Source organism: Nelusetta ayraudi, unplaced genomic scaffold (assembly GCF_046127955.1).
Source record: "Nelusetta ayraudi isolate G7.1 ecotype Tasmania unplaced genomic scaffold, CSIRO-AGI_Nayr_v1 ptg000017l, whole genome shotgun sequence".
In the NCBI taxonomy this organism is placed as follows: Eukaryota; Metazoa; Chordata; class Actinopteri; order Tetraodontiformes; family Monacanthidae; genus Nelusetta; species Nelusetta ayraudi.
In genome coordinates this window covers 10,477,501-10,499,156 of record NW_027466067.1, presented here as the reverse complement: position 1 = coordinate 10,499,156, position 21,656 = coordinate 10,477,501, and the positions used below count along the sequence as shown (strand labels likewise).

Sequence of the window (21,656 nt, the reverse complement as noted above, 5' to 3'; positions counted from 1 at the left end):
GCTGAGGCATGGGGAGTCAATATGTCAGCGTTTATGGATGCCCTGCGGAGCTGCACAGGCCTGTCAGGGCCCTATTCATGCTCTAATGGCCCCCCGAGGAGCTCGTCTCTCCGGGCTGAAAGGGGCCGGGAGGCCCAGTGGACGCCCTGTTGTTGAAGGTGAGCGTGCGCTCTCATGGACGCGCCGCGCCTTCATCCGTATGACAAGAGCCATAAAAGAGCATCGCTCCGGCTGCTCCTCCGCTCTCTGTCTCCTCTCCCCCTCTCCTCCCCAGCTCAAACAGAGAAAAAGGGAGCTAATTGTTTGTTGTGAGAGCCAAAGATTATAGAGCCTCCCATCTTTCTTCCTCCCCTTGCCTTTTTCAAGCCCCCCCCCCCCTCCAACTCACCAAAGAATGCAAGAGACAAGAGAAGAAAAAGTGTTGGAATTTTTCTGAAGAGCGTTTCTGAAGTGAAAGAGCCTAGCGATCTGACAGGTGTATTTAAATATAAATCTGTTTTTTTTTTTTTTCAGAGGATTTTATTTGTCTTTATAAAGTTTATTTTTTAAAAGCTGGAATTAAATAAAATTTTGGAGCTCCGGTGTCTTGAAATAGATTTCGGAACAAGTGTCCTTGGCCCTCAGCCACCTGCCGCAAACTGGTAATGGACATGATAAGCATGAGACAAACCTGAATCCAATGACATCTGTCCATAAAGGTGAGCTGAGGATGATTTTATTTCCGATAGCCGCCGGAGTTTTATTATCCTTATGCAGACTTGCGCCAGTCATCCAGTTTCAATTTCAGTTAAATGTCAAATTACGGCCGGGAGAAGGTCAGTGACAACCAGAGGAAATCGATGATGCATGAGGGCTCGTTACAAAAAGAAATAATAATAATAAAAAAAAAGTTAACTTGATTTGTCCCATAACTCGTTAGGCTCGATAATCTGAATATTCTAATCTAATATGAAGTCAAGCAAAACACGCCGAAGCTCCACTAACTCACAGTTTGTTTTTTGTTTTCCTCCACTCGCAGGGGAGATAACTACGGCGGGGGAAAAAAAAAAAAAAAAAAAAAAAAAAGATTATTCATAGTCCTTAAACCGTTTTGGTTATCGCTGCTGTGTATCTTGTATTCACGTACGGCTCCTATCTCAGACGCATCCCTCGGTTAAGTGCCTTGAATCGCATGCCTCCTTCAACTTGGCAAACCCCTTTGGGATGCGCGGGCAAGTGCATTAAGCAGGGATGCCGCGCAATTCTCGGAAAAAATGCAAATTGGGAAGTTGTTAGTTATTTGATGTTTCTGCACGACCCAACCACCCCCCCCCCCCCCCCCCCGTTCCCCCCTCCCGCCGCCCCCAAAACATCCCTGCCGCTCCAGTGTTGGTGGCTGAATCGTATGCAGTCCTGAGGACAGGCAGCGCTGTTTATATGCAGGCCTGGAGCCCCAAAGACAGCGCAGAGACAGATGCATGTCAGAGATAGCAGATCCCATCGCAGGCAGATGCCTCTTATCACAGGCCTGTTTGCATAATTAGGCCTTTTGATATTCACCCCCTCTGACTGACAAAAAGTATAATTGCGGCATCAACTACGACAAAAGGCAGGCACAAAATAAACAAGTCAACATAAATAGGGAGAAAAGACGCGATGTTATTTTTGTCCTGTGGGAAAAAAGGGAGGGAGGGAGCCGGAAAAAAAAAAAAAAACCCCGGCATTTTAAAATAAATCTGCTGTCAGTCACAGTCAACTGGTGTGACTCGGTGCTCAGAGGCTGGTCCTGTGAATGCCTGCAAAACATAGAGCGTGAGGCCTGATTGTAATTATGCTGGAACTAATATGCTTTTCAAAATGAGCCATTATGAGCTAATGCTGCACTGCCAAAGCCCTGTCTGTTTTTGTCCCTCTGTCTTGGATAGTTTGCAAAGGTACGGCTGATATTGAGGCCATGGGTTACGATATCGCAGACAGTCTGAGCAGGATGAGCGCTGCTTAACGCTAGCTTAATCCAGCTCACAGGTGAAATGAGAGATTTTTTTTTTTTTTTTTTTTTTGTTAAAACACCTGACTACTGCATCACTGAGAAGGGGGTGGGGGGGGTGTCCTCTAATAGAGAAATCAGCAATTCATAATCTGACGTGTCCCGTCTGTTTGTTTCCCTGTTTTACTTTTACCAAATCCCTGCGTATTGAATGAAACATTTTTATTCTCACTGAGGACCAGCCCTTTGGGAAACTTCCTTGGCCATGTGTGTGTGTGTGTGTGTGTGTGTGTGTGTGTGTGTGGCAGCTGTCTTCAATTTTGACTGTGCACAGGGGCGCTGCAAGCAATTTTGGGCCCTTTGACTAAAATTTGGTTCTGCGCCTCCACTCCCCCCACCCCTCCCATGCATGTTAGAAAACTTAAAAGGTGGAACATTTAGAAACAGACAACTTCCTTTTGATTCATCAAGTTGTCATGAAAATGATATACGAAAATAGGGCCCATATATTTTATTTAAAAATGTTTAGTGACGTTATCTTCTGAGGCCCCCCATGAAAAATGGCCTACTCTATAACATCTCAATGTATGTATAGTTTCAATTGTCCCCACACTTGTTATGCTACATACCATACATTGTGGAATTGAGCCCTGGGAGCATTAAATTATTCTTGCTTTAATCTGAAAATCTTGATGCTAAGTACTATTCAGGTGCTCATTTGATAGAAAAAACCCCAAAATATTAATGTAATTTTTCTTAAGATATTATTTTTGGAATCACTTCTAACAGTCATTTTAGCAAAGCAGCAAGTAAGAATCTAAGAATTTTTTCTTGATTTTGTTCATGTTTTTTTTTTTTTTTTATGAAATCTATCAGCGTTACACAGCGTCAGTTACTGAATCACTGCGTCTGGTAGATGAACGAGATGGAAGTCCTCTCCTTGGTGCCCATGGTTGGGATTTTATTCTGAGCCCTTTGCGCTGCAGTTCACGACTCTCATTAGCTGTGCTGACGACTGCTTGACCTCTGCTCTCACACACCTGTGTCACGTGATCAGCTCGTTATGAGAGCGCAGTCATTAATTTGAATCAGGTGTGCAGCATAGGGCGCACACCGAAAACACTGAGCAAAGTTCCAGGTCTGAAAACCCTTTGTTTAGGTTTGGCCTTTTTATTGAGAGAAGTTTTTCTGAGGCCAAAATGAGCCCGTCATAACACATTCTATATTTTATTTTATTTTATTTTATTTTATTTTATTTTTTACCTCTTTACTCTTAGCCTGACCACAGCTGTTGGTGAAGGCAGAAAAAAATAGAGACATGAGATCCATTTCAGTCCTGCCAATTCTTCTGTAATTCTTGCCAGCCACAAAATTGTATTCTTTTTCATAAATCGTGTCTTAAATTTCTTGCTGGTAATCATCCAGCATTTCACGCAGCTGGTCATAACACAATGAACTATTTAATGAGAGACGTAAACTTTTTTTTTTTTACATGCCTCATAGGCAAATAAAATCCCCTTTATTCCGTTGTAAACGTACACGTTTGTTTTGCGTTTCTATAGATTGCGCTGCTTCCTGAGCTCGCAGAGGTCACAGCTGCTGCTCCTCCATTGTTCCACCTCGAGGAGCAAGATGTATGTTTTTAACATTTTTTCACCGACGCGTTTGACCTGAAGTTTATTGCTCTTGTTATGTACCATAAATCTATAACCTCTCGGATCGCTTGGTTAATTGCCAACGTGGAGCGGACAGCTGTCTGTTTAATCAGCATTACTTCAGCGTCTCGGGGGTAAAGGTGGAGGACTGCAGGGGTTTTCAGGGGTTGCAGGCAGAAGAAGGGAAGGAGGACCAGAGGATAGCATGAGGAGGGTTTTCTTTCTTCCTTTTTTTTTTTTTTGAGGAGATACCGGGTGATGATGAGGATCCCATCTGCGCGAGCAGTCTGTCTGAGGGGTCAGCGGAGGAGCATCAGGGGAGAGAGCAAGCGTTAAACCTCGCTGTGACCCTGGAACTATTAGCTAGCAGCAGAAGTCCTTCTGGTTTATCGGCTCTTCTCAGAATCAGAGTGTCAGTGAAGTGAAGTCAGAGCAGGGCAAAATAATTCACTGGCTCGTCACAACTTTGGGGGATTACCCATAAAATCAACACGATTGACTGATGGGAAAAAATACTCTGAAAATAACATTTTGAGTCTTGAAAACGGAGTTACTGGCTAAGCGCGCACCAAAACGAGAGAGGAGCAGCAACTGAGGAGAGGAGCAGGAAATGCTAACTTGGTAATGATGAAACAGTTTCCAGATTAAAAGCACTCCCACTTTTGTTGAAGTTTGTTTCGAAATAGTGTATTTTGATAAGTCGAGTAATGTGACATTGTTTTTGGTTTGGGTTGTTAAATACTAACAATGCAGTGTGAGGGTTTTCTAGAACCTATAGCATGTCAGTGATATAACATGCGCTGACTCTCACACTTCCTGTCACCGCCATCCAACATGCAAGATCTTACAGTAGCGTTAGCATTGGCATAGCCGTGCCAAGGCAGGTGATAAATACCAGTTTTTACATCTGATCATCTGATGCCCCAGTGGCGCCGTGGGGCCTTCCGCTTGTTTGGAAGCGGTGGATAAACAAGGGTGAAACCAACATCTGGATTTTTCACCCCTTTGTGACATCACAATGGGCTGATTTTCTAGTGGCACAAGCAAAAATAATGGATTTTTTTCTAATGTATTTTGAGTGCAGGAAGACACTAAAGACACATTTTCAAAAAATACAATTTTGTGTAATTTGCAATCTTTAGAACTCTATTTGCTCGCCACTATTTCCGGACGAGGAACCATTAAATATGTTCTGACATTGATCACACTGTAGGTTGAGGCGTGTTGTCCCCCCCCCCCCGCCCCGCTTTATTTTCAAACACCGTGCCCAGCGTTATTTCTAATCTTCATCAACAACATGCGCTGACAAAGAAGTGGCTCAACCTGATTAACTCCCACTTACAATGGGCGCGATTTTAAATCAATATGAGGGAAGCACCTCAGACGGCCCCTGGAGGAGGAGTACATGGCGGGTAATCATGCCCACTGGATGGCACATAATGAGATTCTAATTGGACGATAAGTAATGAGACAGGGCATGAAAGCTTTATCAATATCCCATGAACCTGTGAAGGGAATTACCACACGCGCATTATACAAACGCCTAATCAGAGTGTACCTTTTTGTGCTGGGCGCCCCGTTAAAGCATTGACCTCCGCATGTCTTGTGGGGATTTTCACTCGCTGGCTCTCATTACGCCCGTGATTGCCAACATTGGTAGACGCGAGGATGGCGGCGGCAGCGGCGGCGGCCCGCTTTATAGCTGCTTGTTTAGGCCCCGGCCTGGCTGATTGAACAGCTCCAGCGCTGGTTAAGCAGAAATCACTTCCCAGACTCTCCCATCAACCAGCGTCGGCAGCAGCAGCAGCAGCAGCTTCCTAGTCGGCCAGCGTATCCTCAGCATATAGATGAGTTTTGCGACCCAGATGCCGCCCTCCACCCCACCCCTTCGCGCATCGCTCGTCATTTTCCACTTTGCCTGGCTCATTACGGCCCGGCCACCGTTGACCTTGCGCTTCTGGTTCATGTACAAGAGCAGATGTGTTGGCTTAGCAGGGGGGGTCGGGGTGGGGGGTCGGCAGCGGCGGTACAAGCTATTGTCTGTCGAGGTTTATCAGTCATTAGCCCGATAGCATGCGAAATGGGACACAGATCGCGCCGTGACGCGTTTGCAAGGCTAAGTAGAGTCGGCGAAGGCGGCGCTAAAAACAAAGGGCGGGAGAGGGAGAGAAAAAAAAAAAAAACGACTGGAGGAGCCCCTCCGAGAGGACGAGTCCTCTCCGGCCCCCCCTGCAGGACGCTGAGGTGACTTTGGGAAAAATAAGTGACACCACGACCGGCCCCCCACAACCCCCCCTCGAGCGTCGGTCACGGCAGGTTAGCGGGTTAGCGGGCGACGCGGACGCGCCCGCGTCCTCACGAAAACCAATAGAGGGCTACGCGGCGTATGTACATATCCAACTTTGTATGTTCAAGAGTGGTTCGGGAGCGGGAGGGAGCGTGCACTTGAAGAATCAATCTTTATTAAAACCGGCTAAGACTGAAGAATTGATTTAATGAATGCGGCCTCATGTCCTGCGGCCACGTGTAATCCTCGGAGAATCATCGAGTGGGAGCTCAGGGGGGACAGAAAATGTTCGTCGTAGACTCGCAGAGTGGCCTGTAATGATAGTCTCCATATAATCCCATAATTCCTTGTTTAATTAAACTCTGGAGCCGGCCTTGAGACTCTGCCAGCTCTGTTGCTCTTTTGTTCTCACAGTTGTTATTTGGAGGCTCAGTTTGAGTAATCTTTTTTTTCTTTTTTTTCGTTCCTTGGTCCACTCGCGCCGAGCGATGCGAGCAATAAACAAGCCGCCCGCCGGGGCGAGGCGGCGCAGGTGAGCCTCCTTCGCCTCCGCCGCCGCCGCCGCCGCCTCGCCCCCCCCGGCCGCTCCGACAGCGAGAGGGCGCCGCTGTCGGAGCGGGGGAAATCTCTTTCAAACGCCCTCTCCTCCAGTATCTGCCTTTCATCCTCCCTCTCCCACACTCCCCTGGACCGAGCGTGATGCAACCCGGCGACGGCCCCGAGCAACGCTGGCACGTCACGCCGCCCCTGTCAACGTCTCAATGAGGGAAGGGAGGGAGGTGGGGGGCAAGAAAATTATGAAAATATAAATTTTATGACACCAAATGAAAAGGGCCGCGCAGCCTGAATAGACGTGCAGAGGAGGCGAAAGTGATGCAATTTTCTAAATTCAGTTATGATGGTAATGCGCGATGTTAATGCGCGTCTGCCGTCAAAAAATTCCCCTGTCGGCCCCGGATTGTGGGGCTTTTGTCGCTTGAGCATCTGTGTTCCTCGAGCGAAGGGAGAAAAAAAGAGAGAGAGAGAGAGAAAAATTCGGCTCACTCCAACGTCTGGAAAAGTAAAATGTGAAAAACGTGTTCTGGTTCTTTTAATGACGGCGGCGGGAAACAACGCGGCGGGCGCTGAATGGCGCTGCGGCGCGATATTGTCGCTGCGCCCTCTTCTTTTTTCTTTTTTCTTTTTTCATGCGTCTGTGCACTCGGGCTGCACCGCGCGCTAGCGCTGCGCCCTGGGCCAATGGGAGAGAAAAGCGGCGCGAGGAGCACAAGGTGGCCTTGGCAGATTAACCCCTCTACCCAACCGACACCCACGTCCCCCCCGCTCCAACGCCCCCCCGAGCCCTCTTTGCCTTCTCAGCCTCGGGCCCCCAGTCTCGCACAGGCGGGATTGTGTATCGGGGGCCTCGACTATATTAAATAAATACCCGCGAGATTAAGATAAAATTCTCCCAGCTGTATATTTAGAGAGAGTCGCCGCTGTCATTTTGAATCCCCTCCCCTGTGTTGCCTGCTGCCTTCCCCTCGCTGGCGACAAAAGAGGCGCCAGAATGCAGATTATAGCCTCAGATCTTTGCCGGTCGCTAAGCCGCGCGCCGTCTGACGCCGGGGTTTTTCCTCGTGGCAAAAAACACAATTCGCCAGACTCTTCCTCACTTCTGTTTACATCGTTGTTTTGTTTTTTGTTTTTTTGGCATAAATCTCACAGGTGGCCCCTTTTTTTTGTGCGTGCGTCTCTCTCTCTCTCTCTCTCTCTCTCTCTCTCTCTCTCTCTCTCTCTCTCTCTCTCTCTCTACCTCCCTCCTCTGCCGCCGTTCGCCTCAGGTAACCGCGCTGACGACTGCTCCGACGTGGACTCGGAGCCTGACCTGCCGCTGAAGCGCAAGCAGAGGCGCAGCCGCACCACCTTCACCGCCGAGCAGCTGGAGGAGCTGGAGAAGGCCTTCGAGAGGACGCACTACCCGGACATCTACACCAGGGAAGAGTTGGCCCAGAGGACGAAACTCACCGAGGCCCGAGTCCAGGTGAGACTCCTGACACTTTTGACTGTGCTGTAGAGCTGCAGAACTTCTGCTGCGAGATCATTGACCGTTCCTGAAAGAGGAATCGCTTGTCGCCTGTTTAAGTCAACACTATCTGTCAGTGTTTGTCTTGTTTTTTGACATAAAGTTACACTTTGCTGACCTTTTGTTCCAGGAATGGCAAAATTATCAAACAACATACAAATGTCCCATATTACACTGATTTTAGACCAGGCACGGGCAAACTATGGCCCAGGGGCCATATGCGGCCTGTTTGCGGCCAGCTTTTTAATCTGGCCCGCCGAACTTGAAGAAATATTCATAGTCAGTCATAAGTCATAAAATAGCTGTACTACATCCGTTATTCTGTGTTTTAAGAGTCATTTCAAAAAAGAGCTAAATACCGTTTTGGTTCATTTTCAATAGACATTAAAGCACATGTTTTCTACATATCCCATGATATGAGGTGGGTCACCAAAACACTCCATCCATCTGCTCCTGCTCCGGCCCCCTCTGTCAAATCTTAGAACCCATTGTGGCCCCACCAGTCAAAAAGTTTGCCTACCCCTGTATTTGACCCTAACTTCAATCCTAGATCACAGTGAAGCTGCCTCACAACTAAATAGATTTTTTTTTTTTTTTAAATACCCCTGTTTACATCCTGTGTGTGTTTTAACTTCCTGCAACTCCTGTTGAACCATCCCCGTGTTAAGTTTAAGCCACAATGCAACATCACAGTTCCACACAGACTGGCCTGGCTCAGTTCAATAACTGCTTTTCAGCAGAAACATCTCAAATACATCAAAGTGCATAACTGCATAATGGATAAAGAAGAGGACATAGAATTGAGTGTACAATTAAAGGCAGTGCCAGTAATAGGCCTAGTAATAGCTTGGACCTGCGTAGTGCTGCACCCTACTAGAGTCAAAGCATCCTAGATTATAAGGTCTGTCACATGACCTCCATGTGTAGAAGGTGACGCCTTGTATGCATTACTAATTGGAAGGTGTAAGACTGCCAGAGTGGACAAACACTATAGAACCAAACCGACGTGCGCAGCTTGCAGCTTGGGGCGGGTTTGGACGGCGCTTCCTTCCGAAGAAAACATCGTAGCTTCTTCCTTTTTTCGCCTTCAGTTCGGGGGGGGGGGGAGCTGCCCTACGACGCTAACGTGCACGCCTTCCGACGCCCCTCCCCTTCCCCTCCGCTCCGCTCGCGCCTCGCCAGCGAACCCGACTGTCACTCTGGCCGACGTCTCATGGAAGGGCTGAGGGGAAGATCTGCACGGCAGAGTTATAGCGGCAGCTGTTCTCCCAAACACCGAGCGAGAGAGTGGAGGGGCGGAGGGGCGGGGGGAGAAAAGAGGAGAGAGGAGAAAGGGAACACATTCCTGATGGATTTCTCATTTCGGCCTTTGGCCAGGATCTCATCCCATCACTTTCAAGCTCGCCGCTGCTTGTAAAACCCTCCACATATCACACAGGGTTCCTCATCCTCTCTGGGGACCCTGTGCCCCCCCGACAACAACATTAATCAATCAGCCGCTAGCAGGGTGGGGGGGTGGTGGAGGGGGGTGGGGTCTGGGGCACCCCCCTCTCCTCTTACCACAGTCGTTCACACTCCCTCTGAAGCCTCCGAGCGCCTCTCCGCATGCTAACTGTTCATCACGCCATAAACATGCAGGCCGGGGGTAACTTGTTCCACACATGTCTTTGTCCGTCTCCAGACCCGGCGACGTGCGCGGTGCCGTCCCGCGCGTCCGACTGTCTAACGCCTCACTCACGGTGGCAGAGACGAAGCCCGGCCGCTCCCTGCCGCTGACGCGACGTATTTAGACGTTTCGGAATATTAGGCGAGGGCGTGTCGTGAGGGCAGACGCGGAGAATTCCCATTTCGGTTCGACTGAGAACCAATATCGTTTATTTTTCTTTTCTCCCCGCGCGATTCTGCCAAGCTCCGGCGATCACCGCGCAAGAGCTATTTTCCCCATCCATAGGGTTCATCCTAAAGCTCGGGGTTGAAGTAAACGCCTTGTGGAAATTAATCAGGCCTAGTTGGACTGAAAGGCAGCATTAGCTCACCCCGACACCTCGGGTTCAGAAAAGGAAAATCCATTCTTTTATTAGCGCCCATGTATTTATGGAGGCCCCGATTAAGAACATATCGGAACATAAAAGCGGAGGGAAGGGGAGGAAAACAGAGCGGCCGCCCTCCATTGGCTGTCAGAAAATAGACTTAAATGATGTCATGTGCAAACCTGAGGAATTTGAGTCACGGCCGTAATTTGCTAATGCTGTTTTCCTCATAATCTAATACTTGAAGGCTTTGAAAGTCTCGAAAGGTCATCTCAAACCTAATTTGGTTGAGATGGTTAGAAAGAAAAAAGGGGCTCCGCGCGCCAAAACAAACGACGCCTCGTGTCGTGTTGCAATTATTTAAAAACAAAACAAAATAAAGGCAGTCGACGTTTTATTTTTTTCCGGGTGAAAGCAGGAAAGCAGGGGGGTGTCCCGATAGTTCACTCTTAGAATTTCACCCAGAATGCATTTGAGGGAATGTGGGTGTCTGCAAATGTCTCCCAGCTGGGCGGTGGTGCCCAGAAGGTCCGTCACAGGGGCAGCAGAGAAGAGGAGGAGGAGGAGGAGGAGAAGGAGGTAGAGAAGGAGGAATAGGAGGAGGAGGAGACCCTTTGGCCCGAGAGAGCCGCGGCCGCTGCTTCTGCACAGCTGCACTGACGCATCTTCCAGATGTCGCCCTGCTGTTTTCAGGCCCTGAGAAATGTGGCGGAGGAGGTGGGGGAGGAGGTGGAGGAGGAGGTGGGGCGATAACTTGCTGCTCCCACAGACTCATATTTTAGCTCCGAATATCTGTCTGGCCGCTGACCGTTTGCCATCCAAACATTGCCTGGTGATGATGGCGATGATGATGATGATGATGATGATGATGATGATGATGATGATGATGATGCGGCGGTGCACGCTCCTGACCCCTCCCACACCTCCGCCCTCCCACCACCACCACCACCCGTGTCTGCCCCACTACCGCCACCCGAGGACCCGTTCGCCATCCGTCTTCATCGGGTCCCCGCTGGGCCCCGTTTCTGCCGCAGCTCCCAGCGTTGCCTCCACTGAAGGTTTTATTACCCCGACTGACAAATTGAGGGATGTGATCCGTATCTCTCGCCCAATTAGTTCCGGGAGGGGGAGGGGGATGGCTGCCTCGGTGGGAGGGACAACGCCGCCAGGTTTCGGTCTGCCACTTTCCATCGTGAAGACCCCTCGGTTTCGACAGGGGCGGCCGCCGCTTTATTAGAGGAGGTGGAGCTTCACCCGCGTCCGAAGGCTGAAGTTTTCAAGAGCGTTTCCCCCCCTCCTGTGCGCTGGGGTTGGGGTGTGGGGGTGGGGGTGGGGGGGAGAGAGGGTCGGGCGAGGCTCATCAACTCAGCATGCCGCCTCCAGCTCGCTTGACCAAATCTGTCAAATAGATCCTCTTTCACTAACCAATAAACATTCGGCACGCAGCTATTATACTTAGTGGAATCTAATAAGGTATAAGCGCTGCTTTTTATGAAGCGTGCAAATCAATTTGGTCAAAAAGTTTCTCCCTTTATCTGTGGCTCGCGCTGCTCTGGTAATGCCCGGAATGAGCCAAAAAAAAAAAAAAAAAAAGGACAGAAAAAAAAGGGGGAGAAAAGAGCCGCGTGGACGCAGGCGAGTGGCCTTCGCAGCTTCACGCACCTCGACGGTGTGTAGACCGATGGCGAGCGGGGGCTGGGGGGTTCGACACGGCGTGTGAAAATGTAATCCTTGAAGTATCGGGAGGTAATATACGGTTTCCTGATTGTTATAATATCGGCTGAGCGGCGGCGGCTGCGGCAGGAGAGACGCTGACAATGGAAGCCGAGCGGCGACGAGAGAAACCCAACAGGCGGCTGTATTCCCGCCAGTGCGGGTTTCTTTTTTCTCTACGTTCCCCATAAAGGCACAAATAGGATTTGTGTAGATCGTCGGGGAAGAAATTGTTGCAGTGCATCGGTGAGAATGCTCTAACAGTTTCTTATTATTAGAATTTAAATGACTTTGGTACACTGCTTCTGTACTCCTGATACTTATCAAGCTAATCCGCACTCTCCCTCTCAAATTCACACTCCTAGCTACTTTAATTAGCATAGTGCCAGTCTGGAAGGCAAGCGGGGGGGTGGGGGGGGGGGTGGAATCAGAGCGAGGGGAAAGAGGAGAAGGGGGAGAGGAGGAGGAAGAGGAGGAGGAGGAGGATGAGTGGTGGCGCGGGGGGAGGGGGGCAGGGGTGTTGCGTGGTATGAGACAGAGGAGGATTTGTATGTTGAGGCTGGTTGCATCACCCCTCTGTGTTTTTGGTGGATATGAAGTCAGCAGCAGCAGCAGCAGCGGCGGCGGCAGCCGCAGCACATTTTGTTTTGTCATTATCTCGGCTCTCCGTATTCATCTAGCGAATGTTGCAAATTGGCTCCTGAAAGGCATCACGCATCCGACGCTTGTCTTTGACAAAATAATTCACGGGGGATTGTCTGAGCGCCGGCGAATTTCCGAAAACATGAGTGATCCCATTTGAAAGACGCAACGCTGGTGATTAAAAAAAAAAAAAAAAAAAAAAAAAGAATTATTTATTTTTCGTTTGTTTGTTTTTATTTATTTATTTCTCACTGCTGTGCAGTGTCACACATGTGCCATGTTTTAAGAGCATCCCCGATGGGTGATAAGAGGATGTGAGACGGCGTTTGGATCGCTTTGAGTCGACTGTGGCGGATGAAACACGGGGAAAATCAAACCCCCGACTGCACTGCGACTTCAACCTGATTTGATTTTTTGTTGTAGGTTTTTGCTCCCCTTGTTTTGAGTTTCCCATCCAGAGGCCCCGCCCCCGCCTCCACCGCCATCCTCCCTCTCTTTCAAGTTGCTCTCTCCAGCCACCCTCCACCTCTGGTGACGCACTTCTGAAGCCGTCCTCTTTTGTCTCACAAGCCGGGCTAAGCCTGACTTCTATAAGACGAGCCGCTGCTGCTCTGCCATCCTCTCCCTCTGCGTCCCCAAAACTTCCATCCCTCAGAAAAACCCCCTTCAAGGGGAGAGAGGTGGGAGAGGTGGTGGTGGGGGGGGATGCAGACCGCCAGACGGCATCCAAAGCGCACGGAAAACCTTTTAGTCCGTAAAAAAAAAAAAAAAAAAAAAAAAATCCCAAAGCAGAAGTGCAGCCAGACGCATGGAGCGGCACACTTGTAGGTAGATAGCGGGAGACGCGGAGCAGCGGCGCGGCTCTCTGTACTGCAGAGAATTAAACCGGATTGGGAAGAGCAGAGGAGAATCTGTGGTCCAAGGTGACTTTGTGATCAGGTTCCAGAGCGCAGCCTCAAATCCTCGGCTTCAGGCTGTGTGCTAGGCTCCATGTGTGTCTGCGTGTGTGCGTGCGTGCGTGCGCGTGTGTGTGATGGGTGCTGCTTGTGTACAAGTTTATCCCAGTCTGTCGCTGCGAGCCTGCCGGACAAAGTGGCTCAGTGTTGCTTGTCCTATATAATATTTTTAAATGTACACACTTCTTTTGTTCGCCCCGCAACACAGCTGAGCTGCAGTTTGTTTGCTGGTTTAGGCAGGTTTTTGTCAACAGTGCTGGAAGCAAAAGCCGAAGACGGCGGCGGATATTGATTTTTTTTACTTTCCGCAGGCTTTTTTTTTTTTTTCTTTTTTTTTTTTTGCAAGCAAATAAGCCAGTCCACTTGGATTAAGTTGAGTTGCACTGATGAGCACAGGGCGGGAAAGAAACATTTTCGGAACGTTTTGTTTCCGCAGGAACGTGTGACAGCAAAGCCAGATTGTAATTGAATCGTGTTTTAGTTTTTTTGTCAGCCAATCAAGGCACTCGGTCACGTTACCATTTCCTACAGAGAAATTAGCTGTATAATAAAACGTGATTTCGTGCAAACAAGGTTAGATCACAAACTTTGAGTTGCGAAAAAGGCGTTTCACGCTCATCATGTCCTGCAAAACTGGCGAATTGCTGGTGAAACAACTCATTTTAACTCGTGTCCACATGGAGCAAAATATTGTTTTTGCCATCCAACTCTGTGACAAATAGAAAATAGAGCCCTTGGTTTTCCTAGTAATGAGAGACCCTTGGGAAAAGTCACGTAAAAATAAAATGTGCCAACAAAACTCAACTACTTTTTTTTTTTTTTTTTTTTTAAACCCAAAAAAGTTGTGTGTCGGCCCGTGATGGAACACCTCCCTCCCTTCCTCCCCTCCCCCTCCCTCACGGGGCTCGGGTGACAAACCGGGAGAGGAAGTAAAAAAAAAAAAAAAAAAAAAGTGAGCATAAAAGAGGGGCGGGGTGAGCGGACGAGGTCGGAGGTGAAGTGGCACGGCGGGGTGGGGTGTCGGGGGGAGTGTGTGGAAGAAAGGGGGCGCACCCCCAACCACCACCACCACCACCACCCATCCACCCACCCCTTTAACCCGCCACCCCGTGCCCCCCTCCCCTGGGCGAGGCAGCTGTTTGTCTGGCCCGGTAGGAGCTTTAGTTCCGACCCCCGGACCACGCTCCACTACATCCCAATAGGGCAAATTTCAGGCGCAGCCGCTGGCCGCATTTGTTTTGGAATTGCTAATTGAGGGATTGAACGGGGCTCTTTAGGCGGCGGCGACGGCGGCGGCTGCGGCGGCGGCGGCTAAAGATTTCCTGTTGGGTTAGCGATAGCGTCGTTGATAAAGTCATCGCTCGTTGCTCGCAGCTCGTGTCGAGTGCTTTGCCATTGCGGCCTCCAAAAGACTTCTTTTTGGGGGTAGAGGGGGGAGGAAACAGCATTCAAATTAAGATCTCCGATGGGCTGAGATCCCTTGTAAGGCCGCTAGGAGTTTTATATGTATGTTTGTGTGTACAAAAAGAGGCAGAGCCCCGAAAAGCAGTAAGTATGTCGCTGGGTAAGTCCCCTTGAAAGTGTCCGTCTTTAAGACCTGTTTAAAAGGGACGCCCCCTCTTTGTGTCCACTGTTCTCGGTGGCGTATGGAGGGGCTTTTGTCCCCCGCTTTCATGTGCTCTCACAATGGCCCGGGCCGTTTGAAACACAACAGTAGATGAACTGCGCTGACAGTGTATTAAACTCTGATGAATTGCCTGTGCGAGGCATAGATCAATGTCCTTCAACCCTGAGCGCGCAGCCGAGGCCGGGCCTTGTCTTGGTTAAATGGAACAGGTTGCTGGCTCTTTTCACGACGGCCCGATTAAATTCATGTTTTGTTGAAGCCGAGGCCTTTTTAAAATGTGTAAATCTTCTCGCGATTCAAAAGACTATTTTTTTCTCTTCTTTTTTTGTCCTTCCCCCTTTCATTCAGTGAATTCGGTGCTGCTCATTTTGGCAGCATTTTTTTTTTCTCCCCAAATTTGCTGCCCTAAGATCCTGGATGTCCTGGATCTAAAGTTGTCTGACTCTTGGCACTTTTTTTTTTTTCATATTATTTTTCAAATAAAAGATACAAAAATGCACAGTGATGCTGCACTAGTTCAAGTTTCTCTCTAAACCTTAACGGCCTCTCACAAAGCGTCCAATAGCTCTGCAAACATACTTGAAGTGTCTGGCGTGGAGGTTAGTGGCTCACGTCTGACCTTTAAATGACTTCTTCCCTCTGAAGAGGGCTTAGGGCAGCCTGTTTACACAGCCCCAGACCCTTAAGAACAACAGGGACGGACCGCTGAGCTGCTGTGGCAGCTCCCACAGGGATAGCCTGTCTCTTTCCTAGTAGCGCCACTCAAGCTAACAGCAGATTAATCACAGGTGACAGCGGCCGGCCGACCGCGGAACCAAACCAAGAGCGTTTGTGCTGGAGCAAAGTCAAAGGCTCCATGTTCTAGGCATTTCCAGAATGCTGTTGTCTGCACTGCCGATGATCTGAAATAAATATACAGAGAAAACTGCAGTATCGGAATTAGCTTAGAACTGATGCGTAGCTATGCCGATTGCATGTTTGGAAGGGGACTAAAAAAAACAGTCTTGAGGTCTTCAAACACACACTCTGAGGTCTCTGTGATGCGTCGTAGCCCTTTGTGACATCAAAAAAATTCTTTTTTAGCACTCACTGTCCGCAAAGTGTCACAAAAACGAAAGAAGTAAGAAAACACATGCTATTGTTAGCGAAACAGATATGATGTGCAATCTTCAACCTCTCTATATTGTTGTTGAGAGAGATCTTAAAGCTCCGCTTGTTTCCTCTCTCCAGGTGTGGTTCAGCAACAGGCGAGCCCGGTGGCGCAAACAGGCCGGCGCCAATCAGCTCGCGGCCTTCAACCACTTGCTGCCCGGAGGATTCCCGCCCACAGGGATGCCCACTCTGCCCACCTACCAGCTGCCAGACTCCAGCTACCCCAGCGCCACGCTATCACAGGGTGAGAGCCGCGGGAGGGGAAAGGGGGTCAGTGGGGGGGTGGGGGGGGCGCCGCCCTGCGCTCTGAACTCTGACTTCTAATCTAATTTTGCCTCCAGATCACGTTGGGCCTATTTTTTTTGTTCTGGCGTGCCATCCATAACTTATGCGTATTTTTTTTAATAACGTTACAAATTATACATAAGGAGGATATAAGAGCCATGCAGCAAGTAGTTACGCTTAGAATCACATGTCTGTGGGAGGCAGAGAGACCAGCCTTTGTTTATTTTGCCGTTAGCGACGAGATCGGGTCACTTCTGTCGCACTTCTGATAAAAAGACTCATTTCTTTTTCTTGTTTTTTTTTTTTTTTTGAAAGAATTTGCTGAGGACACTTAATGCACGACGTATGACTCCGCTCACGTCCTGCCTGTTTTGTGTGTCTTGTGTGTCAGAGGGCAGCACGTTGCACAGACCCCAGCCGCTGCCGCCGTCCTCCATGCACCAGGGCGGCCTGAGCGCCGAGAGCAGCTCCGCCTACGGCCTGTCGTCCAACCGCCACAGCTTCTCCAGCTACTCCGACACCTTCATGAGCCCCTCGGCGTCCGGCAACCACATGAACCCGGTGGGGAATGGGCTCTCCCCGCAGGTCAGTCACCACCCCCCCAAGACCTCCCCAACACGCCCCACTGGGCCCCTGCCAGCCATGTCGCCCACATTCTTCTTCTTCTTCTTCTTCTTCTTCTTCTTCTTCTTCTTCTTCTTCTCCTCTAGTCTCCCCTCCTCCCCTCACTCCGCCACCCCCAATCCCCCCACCCCGCCGTTCAGGACACGTAATTGTATTTGACTGGAAATTAAAATTCAGAAACGGCGTGTTCAGCAAAATAACCGCCGGTGTGGGCTTTTATGCGCGGCTTCCAAAGCCCGGGATTTATTTTAGCTACTCCAAATTGCTACATTCGTAAAACAATTGGATTAACATCAACAAATTAAAATTCATCTTGATAGCACCGCGAGTGCTCGGGCTGCTCCAAACGGCGGGTTTTTTGACTTTCCTGGGACGTCTAAATCCTGCGCGGCGCACCGAGAACACATGCAAGATGAAATAATTAGCTAAAGCTTATAAATGTAGGCCCGTAATCTCCTCCACGTAATTGTCTGCGGCGAAAAAGACTCGAGTGCTATGTGCAAATTCTTCCCCCCCCCCCCCCCCGCTCGTCTCCGCATTGCGCGATTTGCAGTCAGAGTGGCGGAGAGTCTCTCCGTGCTAGGCTTCTTTTTTTTTTTTTTCTGGTGGTTTCCGGCCACTTCCGGTGCCTTCCTGTTAAAAAAAAAAAGAAAAAAAAGAAAAGACAACGTCGGTGCCACCCACCCTGGTGTGCGGCACTGCCTGCGTGAGTCTGTTGGTTGCGCCTCCCAGGAATCTCTTAGGTTACCGCCATTAAGGAGCGTTTAAATGGGCCTCTGCATGCGGTGAGGGCCGGGCTTTAAGAGGCACAGAGAGAAAAGGAACGATTTGTATTGATGCAAATCGTGTGTACGGAGTGAATTATACACAATTACCCATCAATACTGGCCAGTCCTGCCCACCCTCACCAACAAGATGTGGTTAACAGGCAGAAAATAAGATTGAAATGGTGTGTAAAGAGTTGAAAATGAATTTCAATGCCGCATTTGTCCACAATTACCCCGTCGTTCACACATGTTTTATTGGGAGTTTTTCTTTTTTTCCCACCTCCCCGCCCTCCCCTTCTTCTTCAAATATTTCTCAAAGCAGATTGGAAACATTCTTGGTATTACCCTCTTTCTTCGGAGAAGAAAGAATTAAGGATTTTGTGACAAAAAAGAGATTTTCTCTCATGCTGGAGCGACGGAGGATAACATGGAGGCTCACAGCGTGTTTGATTGTTAATCGTGGCACAGGGGGCTTTAACTGCTAATGCTCTCACTGCAAACCTGCAGAAAAACACCAGGAACGTGGAGTCGATTTTTTTTTTTTTTTTTTTTTTTTCATTAATGGCTCTCTCTAATACTGGCATGGGGTAGGCTGTCGCTTTCTCTGCCTCCCTTCACGGGGCATTCAAGAATGTGTTGGGATATTAAACATTTCCTGTCATACTGGGGATTAACACAGGAGCCTTTGGGCAAGTGTACAGAGGTGGATTTCCGCTATTCAATTACTCCATCAAGTGGCTTTGATTAAAGTCCCTGGGAAAAGAAAAAAGAAAAAAAAAAAGAAAATGCATTTGGTTTTATTTCAGCCGTCCATTAATTTTGAAATTCAAATTGCCGATCCTTAATTTGTCGCTCGCTGCTTCGCGCGCCGACACGTATTGGGCGCGTGCGGAACGTTGTGCGGCGTTCCCATCAGTCCCTCAGCGTGGAGGTGAGTGTTCCCACTGACAGCGGAATCACAGTTCACAGTTCTGTGCTGCAGCGTCCCGCTGGGCTGGGAAACCCTCCTCTCTCTCACACGTGCACGCACACACACACACGTGCACGCAGTGACCAAGGGGTTAACTCATCTAAACCAGACCTTGTTTCATCCTCCCAGATAAACAAATTCCACCAGAATGCAAATCAGTTTTTGCTTCGCCGTCCGCGCCTACCAACGACCGGACCCCTCGCTCGCACGTTTATTTATTTTTTTTCCACCATGTGTGGCATGTTTCTCCTTTCCTCTTTCCATTCCCCCGTAATGGAAAAAAACAACAACGACGACAGAAGGAGCCTCTCCATCAAGATGGAAATGAAAATTGCAAGTTGCAGACGGCGTCTGTTTGCGGGAGATATGCTTGTGCATTGGTATGTGCGAGGCTATTTCTTCAAGGGCCTGGCGTAGATGGCCGTGGCTGTTGCTGTAAAGATTGACAAAAATTCTCTGATTTCCAATAAATGGGCTGCAGAGGCGAGCTGCCAAGTCTGTAATGGAATCCTGCAGCGTTCAGCAGTCCCGACAGGAGCCCGCGTCCATCCCAATCCCATAACCTATCCCGACAGCGGCACATTTTCCCATTACGGGGCGGTGGAAAAGCCCGCGCGCACGCAAACCGGTTTCGCCGTCATTGTGGGATGTACGGCGTGTTTGGCCGGTCGAGGGAGGCAGTTGTATTAGGGGGGCGGGGTGGGCGGTGAGAGGGAAGCTGTGCATGGCTGGGCGAGAGGTATGAAAAACCAGAAGTGTGTTTTGTTGTTGGTCTTGTTTCATTTAGTGGCCCAGCAGGTGCTGGGGAGAAGGAGAGCCAAGGGCACAAAGGACCGGCAAGCCCAGCATTTTACTGTCCCTCTCCGTAAGATTTCTGCTGTGGCCGCGTTTTTGACTCTAAAAAGTTAGCGTAACGTTTCCAAAGGACCCAACACGTAACCTTTTGAAGGGCTCAAAGCGAAACAGAACAAAACATGACTTTAGTTCATAAAAGTCACAAAATATAGATTTGTTCTTTGCGTTTTCTTTTTTGCCAAAGATTAGCATGATTGGCATTAGCATTAGCATTGGTGGCGGCACTGTGTTACCACGCGTCTGCGGTTAATTAACTCGTAAATAATGAGTTAATTGGCCTTTTACAACACAGCAGGAGCTACGCGGCCGAGTGAGGCATCAGGAAACAGGGTCCAGCGTCGACGTTGTTCGCCGCCTGCTCGCTTGCCATTAGATGCCACTACATCTCACCCGCTGGGCCTTCAAATAAGCGTCCGTTGTTTCAGACGCGAAACGTGACGGACAGCCATCCTTCAGCTAAATAGGCGACGGTTAAAGCCGGCGTGGAATCGGCGCTCGACAGTTGTTGCACACTTTTAACGCGGCCGTGCGCTCGGCGACACCGGAGAGCCTTTAATGTGCTTTTAAAATGAGCCTTTGAAGCGGTCTTTATGGGCTCGCCGGTTGTGTGTGTGCGTGTGTGTGTGTGTGTGTGTGTGGGGTTGGGGGGACTTTTTTTTGGGGGGTGAATTCCTCATCAGTGCATGACAGGGACACCTGCTGGGAGAGGAGGGGAAGAAAAAAAAAACAAAACAAAAAGCTGCAGTCTCAGAGGTTCAGGGTTGGTTTCAGCCTGCTGAGAAATTTCCAGGTACACTGACAGCAGGTGGGTGGGGGGGGGGATACAGAAAAAAAAAGGTTTTTCCGTTTACATCGTGGAAAATAAAAGATGCGCGAGGACCCGAGGAGGCTCAGCGGTCAGAGATCCCGTCGCCGGGTTTTTTTTTGTTTTTTTTTTCCCCGGACGAAGGAACTTCGCAGAAGTTTTGTAAGGAACTTTTTTTTCTTTCCCCCTCCCCCCCTCCCCCCCTTTTTTTTTTTTTTTCCTGTTTTGCAGTTTTATGAAAGTGTTGTGTGTTTTGGAATGACAAGGATGTGTGCGAGCGCGCGTGCCAGTGCGTTCGTGTGCGTGCGTGCGTGCGTGCGTGTGTGTTTCTGAGAGAGGGGCCTTTGGGCTGTGTGAGTGGGCCGGGCCTCCACACACACACACACACACACACACACACACACACACACAGACACACGTACACAGGATCAGAGGCAGAGCGGTTCTCACCCCTGCCTCCCTTTGATCTGTGTCCCCAGGCCTGCCTGCCTGCCCGCGCCGCGCTGCACCGTACCACGCACGCTGACACCATGCTCACCAGCGACTCCCCACAACTGTCTGAGAGAGATAAGCCAGGGGAGACTCCAAACTGTGCTGCTGCTCTTCCATTAGCTCGCGCAGACGCTTCTTTTTTTTTTTTTTTCTAAAAAAGAGAGAGAAAAAAAAAAAAACGGGATGAATTATTTTTAAGAAGCGAGCTCTGCCGTTGCCAAAAAAAAAAAAAAAAAAAAAACTGGAAGAGGAGGGGGGTGGGGGGGGAGAGAGAGTTGGAGTGGGGGTGGAAGGGGGGGAGGAAATGTACGGAACAATCTGGAAGCTCTGGCTTCATTTCGCCTCCCTCCTCTGACTTCTAACAAGACATTCGGCACCTGAATACCAATGAGAGGGGGAGATTGGTGTAGTCCCCCACATTATTAAAACTTGGGCATTAAGCCTCTCACCGGGCACTGTGTCAGCTGGCAGGCTCCACTGACAACAAATCAAAGGGGATGAGCACATAGCCCGCATTCACAGCTCAGCCACTCGCGGAGCAAGAGAGGGGAATACGCGCTGGTTAATTAGAACTCCCATTAAAACAAATACTGTTTCAATTTGGCAAGTATAGAAAAAAAAAAAAAAAGCTGTAAGAGGCTTTCAGTGGGAAAAAAATGAAAAAAAAAAAAAAAAAAAAAAAGCGGAGAGACCTGCCGGTGGCAGCTGCCAAGGAAAATCCAGAGACTGTAAATCATATCCACTGGCTATACTGTTTCTGCACAG

The 21,656-nt window shown here is 49.3% G+C and overlaps 1 protein-coding gene across 3 annotated transcripts in view; it reads left to right on the top strand.

Moving 5' to 3' along the window:
- The window catches only part of pax7a (paired box 7a), a 48,001-nt gene that overhangs the window by 15,884 nt on the left and 10,461 nt on the right, over positions 1-21,656 (top strand). For all 3 annotated transcript variants that reach the window (XM_076025373.1, XM_076025372.1, XM_076025375.1), the window contains exons 5-7: positions 7,732-7,931; positions 16,172-16,337; positions 16,770-16,963. In XM_076025373.1, the coding sequence (XP_075881488.1) occupies positions 7,732-7,931; positions 16,172-16,337; positions 16,770-16,963 (560 nt within the window). The remainder of the gene's footprint in view (positions 1-7,731; positions 7,932-16,171; positions 16,338-16,769; positions 16,964-21,656) is intronic.